Genomic DNA, 20,938 nt, shown 5'->3' on the forward strand with positions numbered 1-20,938 from the left:
TGGACTACAAAATTGCGGTGACAAATAACAATGGCGGATTCACAAAATTGGTAAACCGTGACTTTGTTTAGCAGCTCCGCAGCAAATATTGTGTGATAATTGTAAAAAACAAACAAAAAAAACCAAACAACATTTGTCTTAAAACTAAATAGCTAGAATAATCCAATAATGAATAAAATGAACCAGATGCAAATTATAATTATAATCCAAGATAATGAATTTTTCAGACCTGTCTTTCTCGCTTATCCAGTTTTGCTTCTTGTATCCATTTCAGTTTCTCATCTTTTATTTGATTTTACGCGAGTCTGATATATCCTCTTTTTTCTAATTTTTGTAATGAAACCCAATTTAAAACTTTCTCCTGAACCAGCCCAGATAAAATAAACTGCAAACTTCTGTTAGGTACATCTAAGTTCCACAATCTTATTTGAGAAAAAAGTGTATTTCACATTTTTGTTTTTTGCACCAGCTTTGAAGTACAACACAACAGTGCTGACCAGACCACAGCCCTTGACAGTTGGTGGGCAATCAGCTAATAAATGCCATGTCTGTGCATGTGTTAGCTCAAACCCAATTTATATCCAACTCAATTAAAAGCTATCCTCTTGAATAATAATATTCTGATTAATAAAAGTAGTCACATTTCTTGTTTTAAATAGTCCTTGTTTACAAACATCTTTATCTACAGGCCATTTTTGATGCTTGTGGTTAATGCAGAGAAAAGCCAAAATTAAATTGCGATTGCAGTTTTGGTTGCATTATATCGCAATTTTTATTTATGGCAAAATCGTACAGCCCTAAACCCAATTAGGCTTCAAATCTTAAAGTGGAAAAAACGTTTTCCACTATTTTTTACCAAAGTTTTCTTCTACACTACTGATCAGGCTGATTAATTATGTAGTACTAATGAGGTGACTCTTACTAACAGAGGATAATTATGTACAAGACAATGAATCATTGTTGTTACACTGATAAACTGCAAGAAAGTTTATCAGTGTAAATAAGCAACAATATCAAGAAATCTATCAATTACATTGAGCTTTAGAAAAATCCTTTGGGGTGCTGATTTGTGTGCTTTAGGGGAACTAAACCTGGCTCTGACCATGGTCATGCCATAGTAATCCCAATGTGGACATTTTTACATATTTATTTTATATAAAAGACTAAAACATGGCACCTTATACAAAGACATATTACAGTACCTTTCTGTAAAGTGTTGATGGTTTTAACCGTACTTTGTCTCATCTACCACAAACATAAAAGTTATAAATTTTTGTGATTGAGACAATACAAATAACTATATAACTTTGAAGTAGAAGTTAGTTTTTTTTCCAAATGAAAATCTAAAGAATTTTGCTGCGTTTATTTGTGTTCAGCCCTCTTTACTATTTTACCCTTAAATACAATCCAGTGCAGTCATTTGCTTTCAGAAGTTATACAATTAATAAAGCGAGTCCATGTATGGGAAGTTAAATTTTAGTATAATAATCCAGCTGTTCTGTGAATGTCCAAGACTTTTTGTTGGTCAACATGAGGGAACAAACAGCATCCCGAAAACCAAGAAAAGTTCTGGAGAAGTTTAAAGAAGCATTAGGTCATTGAAAAGCATTCCAAGCTTGAACAGGTCTGAGACCACTATTCAATTAATCATCTGAAAATGGAAAGACACACAAGTGCCGATACACTAACACTGGGCTGTCCACCTTAAACCGATGGACCAGGCAAGGAGAGTATTTATAAGACATCCATAATACACTGATACTCTGCAGAGATCTGGTAGGAAAACTTGTTCAAAAGGATACGAGTTGAATACTCTACCACTCTCACCTTGTGCAAGAGTGACAAAAAGAGAGCCAGTGTTAAAAGAGAGCCGTGAGGGTTCTTGGTTGAATCTTGGCACAAGCCATGTGGAGGAATGAGCCCTGGTCAGACCAAGCCTAAACTCTACGGACAATCCTGGAACAACACTCGTCAGAGGTTGCAAAAGTATTGACACTGGGCCATTGTTGACCAGCAAGCAGGGCAATGCCCAAATCAATTCTGCTACTGTTACAAGGGAAAGATTTCAATCAAAGTATGTTCATCTGTTAATGAGCCAGTCAAAGTCCTGATCTAAATCCAACTAGAGATCTGTGGCAGGACTAAAGTACTGATGTTCACAGATACTCTCCATCCAATCAGACTAAGCAACTGCTGAAGCATTAAATATTTAAATGATTCATAAGAAAAAAATTGCAAAATGTCTTGTTTCTATATATGCAAGGTTGAAAGAGACACTGAGGGACTTGCAGGCATAGTGAAATGTCACTGTGCTAAGCACTCAGGAAGGTTTGATATCAATACCTGCCATAATTTGTAGATTTTCATTCGAGGGGAAAACAGTATGCATACCTTTCTTCAGCTTCACAATTATGCTCTACTTTGTGTCAGTCTATATAATCCCAATTAACTACATTGCCTTCTGTGGTTGTAACATAACAAAATATGAAAAAGTTCAAGGAGTATAAATACTTTTGCATTGTACTGTAACGGCTTTTCTACTCTTGCCGTGAACCATCTGAACTCCACTGGTGCTTGGCGCCCAGATACCAGCGCTAACTGGGACACAGCAGCATCCGTGGTGTCAGGCCTCTGGGGGATGGCTTCACAGCAGATGGATCTCAGCATGGTGCTAAAGTTATACCCTCCTTTCCTCACCCAGAAAACCTTCCTGGATCTCTGCAGCAACTGGTTTGTGTGGGTGAATTTAAATGTGTGTGTATGGCAGGTTTGCGTAAGGAGATTCTCACCTTCAGTGAAAAGAATTGGCAGTATAAGATGTGGGATGACACAACAGATGGTACACACTGAATTGTGCAGTTACATAGTAAATGCTTTGGGTAAGATAATAAAATATAAATAATGTCTTGTGTTCCCCCTTTTTCTTTGCATCTCTTTCTCATACTTCACAGTTGGCCACTAAATTCCTGTGGCAGGTCGAAACTTTAACTGTAACTTTAAACAAACTAACTCCACAGAGAATAGGAAGATGCATGACTGGGCAGGTTTCAAAGGACATTTATTTGATCACACAAACATTTATGACCTTGTAAACCTAACAAAGGTTGTGCAGGCTGACAAAGCCACTGTCGCCCTCTATATCAGCAATAAAAACAATCATAGTTTTTCTTTATATCTTTGGTAAGAATTTAAAATATAATTACTTTACAGCTCTATTATTTGCAGGTCACATAATCAACAGTGCTTCACGTAAAGAACTATCAAATTATGGTGGTCAGAAAATTTTAATTGCAACAATTTTTTTTAATCCAAATTTTGATGCTCAAAGTTAAAGTTGGTTAACAGTTTCTATTATTTTTTACTATCCACTTCCTGGCAACTTCCTAGATATTTGGAAATTTATGTAAAAAACGTGTCAGAAAGCCCACAAACAAGATGTAAGCTCACTGTTCCAAAAAAACACCGAAGGATAATTATTTGCCCACTCATTTGTAACTGTGTGATTTTCTGTCTTTTAAAACTTCTAGAAGTAACTGAACTTGTGCTACTATATTACCAAAATGATTCAAACCTTTTGGTACCATTACAAATCTACACTTCTGGGTATTATACTGAAATTTTATGTGAGAGACATTTGAAATAGAAGCACATTTTTGCAAAGAGAAAGAAAATGATTCACGGTTTTCAAAAAAAAAAAATTACACATAAAAATATGTGCACTGTGCATTTGTATTCCGCTTTTATCTAAACTGCATTGTATCTCTGGCTATATCTTTAGTTATTATGCTGTTGGATGGTGAACCTCCTGTAGGTTGGAGCGCTACATGGAGCTATTTTTTTTTTAATTCCACACCCACCCTGCCCTGCTGATTTTCTGACCATTACCGCCAACTCTTGTGTTCATTACCACCAAAACAGATGAAACCCATGACAAACTTTTAAAAACATAGGCTAAATTTGTAATTGCTGATCGGTAATAGAAAACAATAGCTAAGAATTTACTAAATACGAATACAACAGTTCAATGAACCTAGAACAGTTGTCTTACTTGTGATTTGTGTATAGAAAGAGGATACTGTTCAGAGAGCGGTCCCAGACTACTGCAGCTTTCTTCTAAAATGTGAGCACAAACACTAAGTCCTCTCACTGATGGCACACTGAACACCTACCCAAAATATACCTTGCAAGCTTAGACAGCACAGGACAGTGTTCTTTGGGAATTTTCCGAGCTTGGGTTGTGACTGGATTGTTGAACAATCTGAGATACTATTATTTCTTCATCAACAAACTCTGCCCCTTTATGGGAAAAAAAATGTTTCTTCCAACTCTGCAAACCGATCGAGGTTTTGTTCCTAGAAGCATGTTTGGAAAGAAAACAAACAGCAGTGAGTGGAGTTAAGGGCCTTAGAATAATTATAAAAGTAGCTCCAAGATGAAGGGGTTTTGTGTGCATGTGCGTGAATATGTGTGGTAAGCTTTCACGGGTGTGTGTCTTTTTGTAGCATTGGATGATAGGGTCATTGAAAAGTGTGTTTAGTTGGGACATTATTGAATGCCTGTGCAGATGTAAGGGGGTGTTGGTCATTTATCCCATTTACTGTCTTGTATTTCTGCAGTTTTGGTAATTTGTTTACCTAACCTTTGCAGATTTCAAAACTAGCCATTTGCCAGAGGATGTTTTGTCCATGCCTTGGAAATATTTCAAAACTACTTTAAAGAAAATTTCTGTAATCTACCAATAGTATTCTGAAGGAAATGTGACTATGTGAAACCAGTAAATGATCCGTACCAGTCAGAAGTTACTCAAACTTATTTTGGTGTGATCAAGGGTCAAACTCTATTATTTCTCACAAATCGAGCGTCCCAAACACATATCAAAAACAAAATTAACGTAAATAATAATGTGAACAATAAAAAAATAATTTTAAAATAATATATAATTGCCATTGGTCTCATTTAAGTTATTTTATGATTATCTTCATAAAAGATCAAAATATGTAAAAAAAAAAAAAAAAAAAATGAAACACAGACAGTGGTTAAATACATTGGCACAGAATGGTTTTGTCATGGTTTTAGAAGAAGGATCCACACATGGAACATGAATGATAAGGATATTTAATGAGCTAGTTAAGGAAATGTTGCAGCAGGCACTGAGAACATAAGGCGGCAGGAGGTGGTTTACTCAGGGAAAACCGTCAAGAGTCCAGAAGGGAAAACAGATGAAGCAGCAATAGGTGGAAAAGACCAGGGGGTACAATGAGGTAGGCCTTGACCACATGTAGCTCTGGGAAATCTTGGTAAATAAGAAAATTATTATGTGTTTTGGTCTTTCATCTACACAAACACTCTCATTTTACATCACTAAAAATGATCATTTCTGAAAACTCTGACCAAAGTAGAGATATGAGAAAAAATTTTTTTTTTGTTTTGTTTGCATGTGCACATGGGCACAGTCTGCGACAAATGATGCAGTGCTGACCTCACATGTGCAACCATTGTTATCTACTTGGTCATATGGTGGGGAAAAAATGTGTGCTATTAGAGAAGTACTGATTTTTACATTGCTTCAGACGCTTTTTGCTTTCTCCGACGGCTGATGCTTGTTTTAAAGGATTCTGATTAGCTGACATAGATTTTAGCTTTGCAGTACACCACCACACATGTGTTTGGTATGTTTAAAATAACTCTCAGTGTATTTGTGCAGGTTTATGCGGATGAAAATGTTTCTAAAAATGATAACGTGTGTTCGATATTTTTTAAAAACAATGTGAAGGAGATATTTGTTTCTACTTGTGTACAAGGCTGTAGAGTGGAGAGTTGAGGTGGAAGACAGGTGGAAGCAATCAGATGTGCAATGAGGACAGCTGAGAACAATGATCGCAGAGAACTGATGGAGAAGGAATGACGGGTAGAACCGGGAGGAACACAGGACATAATCTAACAGAGCATAATACAAAATGATATAGAATGAACTAATATAATCCACTAACTAAATCCACAAGGTGAAAATAAACAAACTGTATAGGATAAATAACCATAGAAAGCATGAATCAGGAATTACTTCAAAATCAAAACACAAACGCCAAAAGATCGTGAAAAGTGTGTTTATCGGTATAAAATTAATGGCTGGAATGAAACGGTAACAGCTGGATGCTATAATGAGGGTAGAAATTGGGGTAGGTGAGAACTGACCCTGCCCTTTTGTGAGGAACCTAATGTTTGTAAGTACAGTGCAGAGATAAACATAAACAGGTCTCCATTATAAAAGCGTGATGCATAGCCATCAAATATGGGAGAATCGTTTTCACACGTTTTCACACAATTTCACACTTTGAATTGTTTGTACTCTTTTCAGTTCAATTCTATTTATATAGTGGCAACTCACATCACGTGATTCCAAGGCACTTTACAAAATCAAATTCAATCAAGTTATACAAATTGATAAAAAAAGTTTCCTATCTAAGGAAACCCAGCAGATTGCATCAAGTCTTGACAAGCAGCATTCACTCCTCCTGAAAGAACGTGGAGTCACAGTGGACAGTCGTCTGCATTGTTGATGGCTTTGCAGCAATCCCTCATACTGAGCATCCAGTGGAGAGGAAAACTCCCCTTTAACAGGGAGGAAAACCTCCAGCAGAACCAGGCTCAGTATGAACGGTCATCTGCCTCGACTGACTGGGGGTTATTGAAGACAGAGCAGAGACACAAAAAGCACAGAAGCACACATTGATCCAGGAATCCTTTCTATGTTAAAGCGTAATGGCAGATGAGCTGCCTTCCCTGGATGTTGTCACAATTAACAGAATGCCAGACCAGGTGTATATACTATGAAATATAAGAGAGAACAAAAAGTAAAAAATGAAATAACAACAACCAATGCAAATTGGAGAACAGTAGGAGAACTCAGCAGAGTGAGAGAAATAGACCCTGATGTCCTCCAACAGCCTAAGCCTATAGCAGCATAACTACTGAGATAGCTCTGGGTAACCTTAGCCACTCTAATTAGGTTTCACGGTCCATCAATGAAACCTATCCTCACCACTGTTCTACAATTAGAACGACTTACTGCATCTTTTAAGACAAACTTCAGTATAACTGACAGCAAGACTGAAACATGTGAATGGCTGAGAGAGTCACCGGGGTCCCCTCCCTTCCTTGGAGAACATTTTTATGATGAGATGCCAGAAGAAGATGCCCCTCACCCCTTCCAGGTGGTGTTTAATTTCCTGCATTCTGGAAAAAGATATCGCTGTACTGAATCAATAACAAGCAGAGTGTGCAGCATTATCAGCAACATGCCGTCAATCGCTTTACAGAAGAAAAAAAACACATTTTAACTGGACGGATATTCTTTTTAACAACAACGACTGACTTAATTTAGCTCCCTATATTGATGACTATTAGAGTTAAATATTTTGATCATTTGTCTTTATTCATTACTTTAAAGGGTAAAAAGACAATATCATATTTGCGTTTTTTATTTTTTTTTGTTGGCAATGACCATTAAATAAATCAATATGAAATAAACAAACGATGCAAAAGTAATATAATTTGATGCTTAAAAGAAGTAACAACAGTATAGTAAATTTGCTCTGAAGCAAAGTATAGGACACCTAAGATATCCTTTTGAGCTTTGCAACCAAATAGAATGGCAATAACAACCACATAACTTCAATTTATTATGCAATGACATGGATATAGCATTATCGGAATTCTTTATATGGGACGTGTCATGCTTTTAATCCCTTCCTTTTGACATTTAAATCATTCAGTTGTGCTCTATATAAATTAAAACTGTATTGGTTTGGTCTGGATTCCTCTTTATTTTTGCCCCACAGCCCCTGTTCTGAGGTGTGACTGAGAGCAACTTGTTTTGGTACTGTCTCTTTAAATGCAAATGAGGCACTTAATGCCCCACCCACCTCCAGGTCACAGAGTGTTCCACTTCACCCCAATCGGCCATTTTTATAGTATGCTGAGGGACGGTGTAATGAATTGTGTAGGTTGGTACACCCAACCACCGAACATTTTCACTTATTCAGTTGTAGCTTCAGCATCCTTGAGCTTGGACAAAATTGCAGCAGAAAAAAAGTAAAGAAATAAAAAATTTTGAATTCGCAAAATTGGTTAGCCGGAAGTCCATGATCTTGTTTAGCAGCTCCGCAGTAACTACTGTGACGTAATTGTCAAAAAAAAAAAAAAAAAAAAAAAAAAAAAAAAAAAAAAACATAATAGTGAACAGAGAAAACTGAACCACTTGGGGGGAAAAATACCCAAACAGAATAGAAAGATATCTACGCAGTTCCTGGACAAACTGCATTCAACTTTTCTGCATTCTTAGAGACTCCAGAACAAATATTACAGAACCTTACATAATTTATCTTAGCAAGTTTAAATCATGTTGAAGTGTGCGCAGAGATATTTAAGGTGTTTCAATAATGCAATCTTTAGAAAATCAGGATAAAGTGTGCTTAGTTTCTTTCATTGTGCTTGAATTTAACTTTTATTTCATGTTGAAATTCGTCACAACTTTGAGAGATGCATCCAGCCTCATTTATGAAATTTCTTACCAGACACTTTAGCTAATACAGTCACTTCATGCGTGAAAATGACTATCTGCAAGCCTTCGTTATTGGGTAGGTAGTATTTGTACTTGTAGAAGGAAAAAGCTTAATTTCATGCTCTGTCATCAGTGACTTCTATTATTGCATTTCACTTGCATTTGACAATAGAGCTAGTAAAAGAAAAAACTAAAACCAAAGAGTGTGATTTTGATGGAGGACACTCTATTTGTTTATGTAGTTTAAACTCTGTATTATTTCATTCCCTGGACATTTGTCCATTCTCTGAATGACTCCATGTTCTTTATCGCAGCTTTCTCTATTGACTAAATCTATCTTGTCAATTCTATAAATATGATCAAAATTCTGGCAGTGAGTGTGAATAGGGATCTTTTTGCATCACAGCTCTACTTTGCAAAGAGGTGTGCCTGACCTGGTGAGTGTGCAAAATGATAGGATGCATATTTCCCCACTGTTCATTTACACAAGTGGTAATGAGGTTGTGTCTGATGAATTTTACTAGAGTGGTATCTTAAAAATGTCACAGAGGGGAAGGCAGCCTGATTACTTGTAAGTGAAATGTGTTGGAGGAGAGGATTTTAGAACCGAGATCATAAAGTGATATTGGAGTTCCATTGCCCTAGTTATGGGATCCAATTTAGAGCATCACTCAACCTCAAATTTGTACCTGTCCACAGTAGCGGGGAAGCCTTGTAAAGCTGTAACAGGATGAGCGATCGGCTCATCTGTTAGTAATAGGACTGAGCTCTCTGGCCAGCTCTCATAATTTGATCCGGAACAAGCTTTGACAGAAACAGAGTGCCAGATTAAGATGTATTCCTATCACACCACCCCTTTTCTTCTCCTCCAGCAACCTGCAGCTCTGGCCACTCTGACTTTTCCCCCCCGCTGGCCACTTTTATTTGCTGTGAAATTTCACATTAACCTCCCATAACCTGCAGAATGAAGGTAACACCAAAGCAACTTTCCAATCTGCGAGCACTTTTCCCTGAAAGATAACCGTTTGCCTTGTCACCTCCCCTTTCTACCCCCCTCCCCCTTCCCCATTTCAAGAGATAAACTCTAGCAGTGAAAAGAGTAACAATTTGCAGTAGGAGCTCCTGCGCCGCAAAGACCTTATGATCCCATTCTGCAGTATCAGGCACTTAGAAGATGAGGTAAGCTTGTTTCTTCAGGCTTCCTCTCTAGTTATCATCCTCCCACAGGCAGACAAACACAGACAAGGGTTCCTTGGGGGTACACTGCAAACGCTGTGTTTCAATAAAGTTTTGGATCTAACTGCCAGTTTGAAATAAAAAAACAACAAAAATATAAAATCTGCAGCACAGGGACCATGGATACAGAGGTGACATTAGGTGTAATTGAATAGGAATCCTCTTGATAGGGGACAACTGAAGGGTGAAAAGCAGGTTTCGATCCCTTAGGCTGAATTTTCTATTTGTTTGAGAAAACAAAACTTACATTCCGTCTTGTTCCTTTCTGACTCCATAATCTCACCAGCTTGCCTGCATTTATTGCATTTCTCCACCTTGTTCCCATGAGCCAATATCGTACTTATAAGCCTCCTAAAGACAGCGAATGGCAGGCCCAGAGTAGCCAGAGTGTACAGCCTACTTAAGACCTCTTTGTTTCAGAGTTAATAATGTCACTTGCAGAAGTGAAGGGCAATGGAGAGAAATACAGGCAAGCAGGTGGTAAATGGGTATTACGGGTTTTGTGGAAGACATTATTGGGGCTGTAATTATCATGAATTGGTTTTGCTTTAGACAGGCATATTGAAAAAGACAGGTGGTTGAAAAACGCACAGATTTCTCTGTCCTTGTGATGGAGTATGACTCCCTGTAGTCATCACACACCTCTCTGCTCAATGATTCCTGTTCAATTAAATGCCTAATAGATGTAACCCATGCATTTAACCTTAATTCTGCAGTGCTGCAGTCCCCTTTATCCAACAGGACATAATTACAAAGCAAAAGTCCAAAGTTAAGGATAATTTCCTAGTTAACATGGGTTTAGGCTTTGCAGAAGCAACTTAACTACCCTGTTCCAACTGGGAGTGTGCCGATGGAGCAGGGGTAGTGAGCACGACCCATGTATGTAGGCCTTAGTCCTCGACGTGGCAGTTCAGGGTTCGATTCTGGCCTGGGGTCCTTAGCTACATGTCTTCCCCCCTCTCTCACACCTCCTTTCCTGTCAGTCTACTGTATAAAAAATGACCCACTAGTACTGTAAAAACCCAGAAAAAAACTATCCTGTTCCAACCAAATTAACACCTTCACACATCCTATCTTCCTCTCCTTGTTTTTCAGTGGTGTAGTAAGGTAAGCTGTAGTCTTGGTGAATATTTATACAGCATTGCCTTCCTGCAACTATGAAATTGTAACATACACAACTTGATCTCAAACATAACCCAAGTAGCTGAAGACTGTTTGTCACCTAACAAAAGATTTCACAGCGTGAGCAACTCTGATATCCTGTATGTATGGCACAGATGCCATCACGGTTACTTTCTTTAAACAAGACCCAGACTCAACACTAAGCAGCTAAATGAAAAAAAGAAAAAAGATGCAAAACAGGCATACTTAGAAAAACACACAGCAATGTCAAAACCTAAGAAAAAAACACACACAAAATTTCAAGTGGCTCTCATGGTGTCAAAATGGCAAATTTAGAAGGTTCTCCTGGACTTTCTTAATAACTAATATCTCTATAAAATTTCCATACCATAACATTTTCATGAGCTTTGATACAGCTCATGGTCAGATCAAGTAATATGGTTTCTGGATGTTTTGGATTGCAACTGCAAATTTTCAAAATGCTTTTTTATGCCGAAAATAATTTTTGAAAATGTGCTGCTGCTTCCCAATTCATTTACACTCACTCAGTAAAACAATTGTTGATTTTTACACCTTTATGGTGTTCTTTATAGTTTGACATTTATTTTGGTACCAGAACAATTCAAATAAAACTTGATATAGTTTCTGAGATATATTCATTTTGGATATGTAATTTTCAGGCAGATTTCTCTAAAAGAGGCCTAGGGTTTAGTATTCAGTAGCACTGGGGAATTTTATTCTGAGTTTCTAACTCATATTTATTCTTTTATCTTTTTTATTTTTTTTATGTTTTGGAAAGGTTTTGTGATTTTATTGTAAAGCACGTTGGCTGTCTGGTAGGGATGCCGCTATACAAAATCTGGTGGGGATGCCATTATACAAAAATTACAAATTGTTACTGATACTAAGAAAAATACTCAATCCCAATCTTCAGTACTACAGATAGATATTTTAAAGGTATAGTGTTATTTCTGACTAAGAACTAAAAATATGGTTAGATATCATATGGCAAACTTACTTTTAACTTCTTTATTAGGGCAAAACCAATTAGTAAAGAATAATTCAGTTCTGATTCAGATAAATAATTATTTAAGTGTCACTTCCTTGTTTGGCAACACAGTACACAAGACAACACTTGGTACAAGTGGGTTTTTTTTCCTTTAGGGGAGTGTGTACCCTTCATTTAGTCTTTCAATAATTCTTCTTTTGATTTTTCTGTTTCAGGGGTTGCCACAGCGAGTCATCTGTCTCCAACTAACCCCATCTTCTGCATCGTCTTCTCTCACACCAACTAACTTCATGTCCTCTTTCACTCCATCCATAAATCTTGTCTTTGGTCTTCCTCTAGGCCTCTTGCCTGACAGATCCAGTCTTAATATCCTTCTGCCGATGTACTCTTTTTCCCTCTGCTGTAGATGTCCAAACCATCTTAGTCTGGCGTTTGCGGTTTCATTTTCAAAACCTCTAACATGAGCTGTCCCTCTGATGTACTCATTCCTGATCCTATACATTCTCTTCAGTCCCAAAGAGAACATCAACATCTTCATATCTGCTGCCTACAGCTCTGCCTCCTTTCTCATCCTCAGTTCCACTGTCTGTAACACATACAACATCTCTGGTCTCACCAACGTTTGAGAAACAATACCTTTCATTCTCACTAATACTTTTTATCACAACACACCAGACACTTCTCTTCAACCGTGGACATAGTTCTCTTCTACACTCACGGTTGCTCTGGACCGCTGACCCTAGCTACTTAAAATGCCCCACTTTCTGTATCTCTGCTCCATGTAAGCTTAGGCTTGGGTCCCTCTCATTCATACACATGTGTTCTGTCTTACTATGGTTAACCTTCAGTCCTCTCCTTTACAAAACAATCCTCTATATTTCTAGATTGTCCTACACCTGAACCCTGCTCTTAACACAGATCACAATATCATCTGCATACATCATGGTCCATGGAGATTCCTGTCCAACCTCATCTGTCATCGCAGCGAACAAAAAGGGGCTCAGAGATGATCCTTTATGCTGTCCCATTTACACCTTGAACTCCTCTGGTACACCTACAGTCATGGACAGAATTGTTGGTACCTTTCTGCTAATCAGAGAAAATCCCACAATGGTCACTGAAATAACTTGAAACTGATAAAAATAAATAAAATGCCTTGAGATGACGTGTTGAGAAATGGCAGCATATTAATAAAATAGAATTCAATATGATTTGGATAGGCAGTCATAGAAGGGTACTTCACAATAGGCGTATGTCCGTTCTTGGATAGTTCTAGCTGTGTGTTCTGGGTCATTATGCTGTTGGAAGACCCATGACCTACAATTGGGACCAAGCATTCAGACACTAAGCAGCACAATTCTCTCCAGAGTGCCTTGATACTGTTATGTACAGGAGCAGGGAACCTGATGATTTAGCCAGACACAGTGTTGTGCTTAAAATGTTTATTGTAAAATAGATCAAACAAAAGAGTGGTGATGGAAGGCAAGAAGAGCCTGGTGACTGGCTGAACAGGCAGGAGGCAGAGATAAACAACAGATCAACCAGGTACAGTCCAAGTGGCAAGGCATGAATCGAGGTCACAAACAGTTCAGGTTGTGTCCAGTATCAGAGAGCTGATGAGGTGTCCAGCAAGGGCAAGGTGAAACAGGGAATCCAAAACAAGGAGTGAGGTTAAGAGAACAGGCGATGCAAACTATAAATGCTGGACAGCTTACTTGGACGATCTGGGAGGCAGGTATCAGATAGAGACCCAGGTGGAACTAGTGGAGGCAATCAGGGGTAATGGCAAAGTCCAAGGTGGAGCTCATTCCAATTAATGGAGAGTAGCAAAGCAGAGAATAGTAAACAGCCAACCAGTCAAAAAAACAACAACAACTTAAGCAGGATCTGAGGTCACGTGTGGCGAAGCCAGATACAGGAGCAGCAATATAGAGACTGTCAGAGGTGAAGCAGGTCTCTAGGCGGTCAACCAGGCATCAAGCAAATGTAGGGGCATCTGAAGAACTGCTTAAACCTGGTTGACTTAAACTCTGCTGGTTTAAGTCAACCTGCTGGTTTGGTCCTGAGACAAAGTCCCAGGACCAAACCTTGCTTCAACCCACTAGCTTAGTGCCCAGCATGGCATGAAATATGCCATTCAGGATCCCATGCAACAGCTCAGGAAACAGGAACCAACATAGCAGATCTGATAACGGGAACCCACGTATAAGATCTGAAAACAGGAACAGTCACTTATACTACTTTGAATCCCGATGGGACCCTCAGAGCTTGAAAATCCGACGGGGCCATTAGGTGAGCTCACGACGAACCTCATGAACAACAGGCAATCACACTTGGGTGCACTCATCAATGAACTGGCTGTGGTAGACAGGCATACATATTCAGAAACCCAGGTGGAACTACTGGAAGTGCCTTCATTTTTGAGCTTTCAGAAATGAAGGCAGTTGTGCAGGACAACTGGCTGTGTGGTGCAGCGTTGACATTAGCACACAATTATTTTTCAAGAGTCTACCGATATCATTCTTCTAGAACAATGAACGCCGTGCATAAGTCCTGTTGTTGTCCAATCAAATGCTAGAAATTGAAAAGCTATAGCTCACCTTTTTGCTCTTCTCATCTGAAATTATTCTTGTTTATGCTTAGAAAATCCTGTGGCTGGCTTATAAATCCATACTACCAACATAATCACTTGATATGTACTGCTGGCTTTCCAGTCTGCAAATCCGCTGATGCACTTGCTAGGTGAGTTGGGGGTATAACAGAGTGGGGGAAACTCAACCCATCTGACCGCCTCAGTACTTTCACAAAAAAATTGAGATGGCAAAACGATGCCTTAATCCCTACTTGAAAAGTTCTGTTATAGGGGTGAGTGACAAGCTAAATTTATTGGATCTTTAAAGGTATATAGCCACATAATATGCTTATAAAAGAAAGATCAAAAAGCGTTTGATCATGATAAAATTAGGTTATATACACCAAGCTTCCATCTTGATAGTGTTGTGATCCTTTCTGAGCCGAAAAATAATCCCCTCTCGGGTGTGATGATCAAATATAAACAGACATGGCAACATCTACTGGCAGTATCACAGAACTATCATAATGCCGGTTTGCTTTATCTATAAATCACTTTTGAATAATGACCCTCTGCAATGCCTTGTAATAAAGCGGCAGCTTGGCATGATTGAAGACCAACCGTTATTAATTAAATAAACCAATCTACAAATACTTTAAGAGCCTAATTTCAGAACATTCACTCGTCAATCAAGTCTGTAGTCACATCTGAGCAACCGGCAGGTTTAGTGTCCGCTTCAGTGAACACCAACGGTCATAATGTATTCCCAGCGACATTCAAGTCTTTTCCCTCTTGGAATCATATTTGTACTTCTTTTTACTGGATCTTGGACCTTTCTTTATTGTTTGGCTGGGAGATGCTAATAGCCATAAGCCGGTTCCTTGTTTTAACCCGTGCTGCGCATGCACATATTTCCGTTAATATTGAAAATAAACATGAAATGCTTTATTTACTAACAAATTGAGCAAAAACAAAGCATAAAACACCAAATTAATAACTAATATGCCAGCAGGATGTGATAATCTTTCATAAAAACTTTGTATATAACCAGATTGAGCTACTGACGGATAGATAAATAAAAAAGTCAAATAATCTGGCAATGCACCTTCAAATGATACTTCTGCATTTTTTCAAATAAGGAACATATTTTTATTTCTTATTTTCATAATTTTGTTAAAAATGTATTTTTCACTTCATGGGGCTGCTCCATACAATAGCCATATGTGTTAGAGCTCTTATCCACTACCCCCCATCAACACCGCTGTTCGGTGAAGCAGACCCCTGATGAGAGTGTGTGGTGTGGGTTGGGGGTTTTCTGCTACCTTGGCATGAAAGGAGTCGGAAATGTGTGGTTATATTGGATTCAAACTAAGTGTTCAGTTGATCTTTAAATTTACCTCTTTTTAATATGGATTACTGCCATAAACTCTTAATAGATTATTTAGCCTTAGGTTTGTGAGACTATAGTTTTATTGATTAAGAGGTTGAGGATAAATTGATATCACTTTATCTCGATACCAACCCACAGCACTTTTACAGCTACAGAAAGCCATGATGCCATTTCTACCTGCCCAAGGCAAGACACACCCACCACTTAAGAGGCTTGTTAGTTCCCTTTCCAGATTATTACAAACAGGTGAGTACTCCTGATAAAAAAACCAACAAAAAAAAAACAACAAAAAAAAAACACCTCTTGCGCTGTCAGGAGTGAAAATAATTAGCTCTACTACAAATATGTAGAGCTAATCCACCATCAGTGGACAAAACTGGCATGAGGGATAATAGGCAACTTTTATTTATTTTTTTCCTGTTTGTCTTCCCCAAACACAAAATAGCTCCAACAATGCACCTTTTCTTTAACCTTTTCAACTACACAGAGACCAGAAATATTTTCCACCCTCAAGTAAGCTTGTGCAAGAAAGGGGAGGGGTGAGTGTCTGAGTGCCTTGAACACTACTGTATGAAGTTGTGTGCCAATAATTCTGTCCTAAATATCTAAAACACCTGAAACAGCAAAACTACAGAAGACAAATACACAAAATGAACACAAGGTCCCCCACAATAGTTTTAAAATGTCTTATGCTTTAGGGTTTATATCCAGCTTTAACAATCCAAAACAGCTAGGCTTTCTAATGATAGCTGCATACATGATGGAATTATAGTAACCTAATAGCAGGTAATAGTATAATGGTGGCATAATCTTCCTAAGTCAACCAGGGGCTTCTGTTTTAGTTTGTGTTTTTGGTGAAATTGAGTTTTTATTTGTCTTGTACATTACAAAATCCTTTTCATCTAAAAGTATATTTACCAAATAAATGATATTCTGTTGGAAACAAATACAAGCAGAATTGATTTAACTGAATGTCTAATATAATGTTGAGTTAAATAATGTGTAAACTGTTTTTCTTTCCTTCTCAGGAGTATAAAAAATTATAAAAAAAATAAAAAAGGACAACTGTCCCTTCTTTAATGTCTTTATCTGGGACAAAGTTGTTAGAGGAATAATTTCAGCAAATATTTCCAGACTTCTTTGTTCTTAGCTGCCTCTCTCAGCTTTTCCAAAGGGACCCCAGGCCAGAAAGGGTTGCAACGTGGATGATTGACAGCTTTGACTTGGCTCTCGTATTACCAAGACAGACTGGTGCAATGTAACACACACTGCAGATGCTGTCCTAGTCTGCATCTCTTTATGTGCCCTGCACTATTATACCCCCACTCACTAAACAACAACTTTAAGATACCTAATATCTTACAAAAGGCCTCAATGAAAGACCAGCCAATTGTTCGAAATCTATCAATCTCTTCCTGTGAACCATCACTTCAGATATGAGGGTGATATATTTTGAACATTTTGCAACAAATCCCCCTGCAGCCAGCTGGAGGTCTGCTTTCAAGGAATCATGTATCATAAATGTACAATACTATACCGATCTGCCGAGTAAGGGTTTTCTACTTATAAGCTACTTGTTTACATTAAAAGAAAAGGAGACTTTAGCTGCTATTCTATCTGTGTCAAATTACTTGCTCTGTGCTTTTCTCAGATACCCTCAGCTGTCCTGGTTGAGCAGCACAGCTACAACATTAAATATCATTTAAAGCTGCAGTATCAACTTTTGGAAAAATTCATTTTTTATATTTTATATTTCTACATGTGCTTTGTGGATCTGGAGAAGGCATTCGACCGTGTCCCTCGAGGGATCCTGTGGGGGGTACTCCGAGGGTACTTTAATAAGGGCTGTCAGGTCTCTGTACGACCGGTGTCAGAGTCTAGTCCGCATTGCCGGCAGTAAGTCGGACTCGTTTCCGCTGATATTTGGACTCCGCCAAGGTTGCCCTTTGTCACCAATTCTGTTCATAACTTTTATGGACAGAATTTCTAGGCGAGAAAGGTGTTGAGAGGATCCGTTTTGGTAGCCTTAGGATTGCGTCTCTGCTATTCGCGGATGACGTGGTCCTATTGGCTTCATCAGGGCGTGATCTACAGCTGTGGTGAAGAGAGAGCTGAGCCAAAAGGCAAAGCTCTCAATTTACCGGTCGATCTATGTTCCTACCCTCATCTATGGTCACGAGCTTTGGGTCTTGACCGAAAGAACGAGATCCCGGATACAAGCGGCTGAAATGAGTTTTCTCCGTAGTGTGTCTGGGCTCTCCCTTAGAGATAAGGTGAGGAGCTCAGTCATCCGGGGAGGACTCAGAGTAGAGCCGCTGCTCCTCCACGTCGAGAGGAGCCAGTTGAGGTGGCTCGGGCATCTGGTCAGGATGCCTCCTGCACGCCTCCCTGGTGAGGTGTTCCGGGCACGTCCCACCGGGAGGAGACCCAGGGGAAGACCCAGGACACGCTGGAGGGACTATGTTTCTCTGCTGGCCTGGGAACGCCTTGGGGTTCCTCCTGAGGAGCTGGCCCAAGTGGCCGGGGAGAGGGACGTCTGGGCCTCCCTACTGAAGCTGCTACCCCCGCGACCCGACCTCGGATAAGCGGAAGACAATGGATGGATAGATGGATGGATGGATGGATGGATGGATGGATGGATGGATGGATGGATGGATGGATGGATGGATGGCATTTTTTATTTTTTTGTTAAAACGGCCACTGTGTCCTGACAGGAAAATATGAAACATATAATCTGTGAAAAAAGTCAAGCTCCTCTGGCTCCTCCCAGTGGACCTACTGCCATTTGCAGAAATACACTGATCCCGGTCAGAAACAACCAATCAGAGCCAGGAGCAATGTCTGCACGCTCCTTACATGTCTCCCCTGCACTGCACATACTGTCAATCAAGCTCACGGTTGCAGAAACAACCTAACATTATAAAAAAAATGCCAATTTCTTGAGTCACACTTTGGTGGCTCAGAAAACAAAGACAGACAAATAGAAGAAGACCAATGATGAAAAGCAAGCTAAAAGAAGCATTAGACCACGGCAGGCTTCGCTGTCACATGGTTTTCTCAGAACTACCTACTGCAGTGTTAAAGCACAACTTTTGTCTATATGTTTTGTCTAAACCAAATGACATCAGGCAATATCAACACATTAAGTAAACATGCAAATGACTGCCTGGCACTTTAGAGAGAGCAATTTTTCCCCAGTTTTTCTGGGTAAAAATATTGTCAGATGGAGAAATATGTATAGTAAGATATATCTCCCAAACCTATTGATTCATCTATATTTCTTTTGTACAAAAAATGGTCAGGACATTATAGAATCTTTCCAGCTGTGTTTGTACCTTATATGCATAAACTCCAGTTGGAGACAAAGTATCTGTTAATACTAGGATAATGAAGCTTTGGAAATATAATTTTAAGCAGACCTCAATCGAAATACTAATGTACTCTATGAAACACTGACAAAGCATTGTGTTAATTTACTGCATATGCATAGTACTGATTTTTAATGGACTGAGGGTAGTCATAGACAAATGTTTATTCTTAAATGAACAGTCAGTCAAGGACAAAACATCTGATTCAGCTTTCCATAGTTCTAATAAAAAACAACAACATAAAATTAAAATATGTATCAAGAGCTTTAATGTAAATAGCTTGATAAAAATTAAGAAACTGACATTTCAGAGTAAATACTTTTAAAAGAACAATTCAAGGCAAAACTAGTGTTACTTCATAGGCTTCTGGTTTGATGCCTCTTCTCTTTTAAAAGTCCTGCTCCAGTGACAAACCAACAAGCAAAATTTTGTACTTCTGTTTAAAGTATCAGAAAGCTGGCAGGGATTATAGCGTAAAGTGTATTATTTTGCTGACATACTTGTAGAGTTTTGGAATTATCTGACAATTAAAGAACAGAAGACTAAAACCAAGAAAGAAGGAGAACATATTCCATTGTCTCGTATGGTGTGGGAGGACAAGCGTAGTGAAGTAACAGCTGTACAGCATCCATACAGTGTCCATTATAAAAGAAGAATTTATAACCAGAAACCAGCACTCTTTTAACTTATGCCTCTTGAAAAAAAAAAGTTTTCATTAGAAACCCTTTTAGATGACTTTATTAATTAGCAATCTCCTTTTTTATGCAAACCCATCCCCCACCAACCCCCCACAATTCCACTCTCATCTAATTTTCTGTGCTTCAAAAAGACCTGAGAACAAAGGGACACAGCTGAAATGAATTGTTATCCCTGCTAAACCCACAGAAACCTCTCTTGGCCATCAGATTTCTTGTATGCCACTCTGCCTGTCGCCATTGTTCTTTGACACAGTGTAATATAAATGCCACTGGCAGCACTTATTATCAGCAAACCCCTAGAGTCCTGAGGTATATTTCATTTTTTAAATGCTAAGTTTCTTAGAAAAAGACCATTAAAAGTCTGTTCTGGAAAAGATGATAATTCCACATTCATTTAATTACAAGTTTAAAGAGATCAACCATCACTATCATCTTCTCCAAGTCTATTCATGTTAGATTGAGGCATGCCTAAAGGAGCTTGCTTATCTGGAACTCACCATGGCTGATGCCCCAAAATGCACGAGCTTCAGTTGCAGACAAGACAAGGAGGAATTGCCTAGACTTGGACACCAAGTCATGAGTACAGGGGGAAATTCTCACAATAGTTATTAGAATGCAAGAAGGCCATCCATTTAGCAGATGTAAATAAATGGGAGAAAATTGTTAAGAAGGTCGCCAGTAAGAAATAATAAAAAAAATGATTTTGTGTGATTCAAAGCAAATTGTAGTTCTATGGGGACCGAGGTTATTATTTTGCCTTGAGCAATGCATTTGGAAAGAAAAGCTGACAAGATTAAAGAGTTCACCTTCTGTGACCTCTGAAAAGCTAGTATCATGTTGAACCTATGATACCATATTTAGGGATGACTACTAAACATGGCAACATCCTGCTCCTTAAACTTAGTGTTTAATTACTGTAACGGCAAAATCAAGAGAGCTAAACTGGGGCTTTACTTGACTCATTCCATTTAAATTTTACTGCA

General features: G+C 38.6%; 1 protein-coding gene across 1 annotated transcript in view; it reads right to left on the reverse strand.

The window, feature by feature from the left end:
• The window catches only part of galnt9 (polypeptide N-acetylgalactosaminyltransferase 9), a 140,524-nt gene that overhangs the window by 87,410 nt on the left and 32,176 nt on the right, over positions 1–20,938 (reverse strand). Inside the window, exon 3 of the mRNA XM_036143973.1 lies at positions 10,044–10,147. Coding sequence (XP_035999866.1) covers positions 10,044–10,147 — 104 coding nt within the window. The remainder of the gene's footprint in view (positions 1–10,043; positions 10,148–20,938) is intronic.

This window comes from Fundulus heteroclitus, chromosome 12 (genome assembly GCF_011125445.2).
Source record: "Fundulus heteroclitus isolate FHET01 chromosome 12, MU-UCD_Fhet_4.1, whole genome shotgun sequence".
NCBI classification, from domain to species: Eukaryota; Metazoa; Chordata; class Actinopteri; order Cyprinodontiformes; family Fundulidae; genus Fundulus; species Fundulus heteroclitus.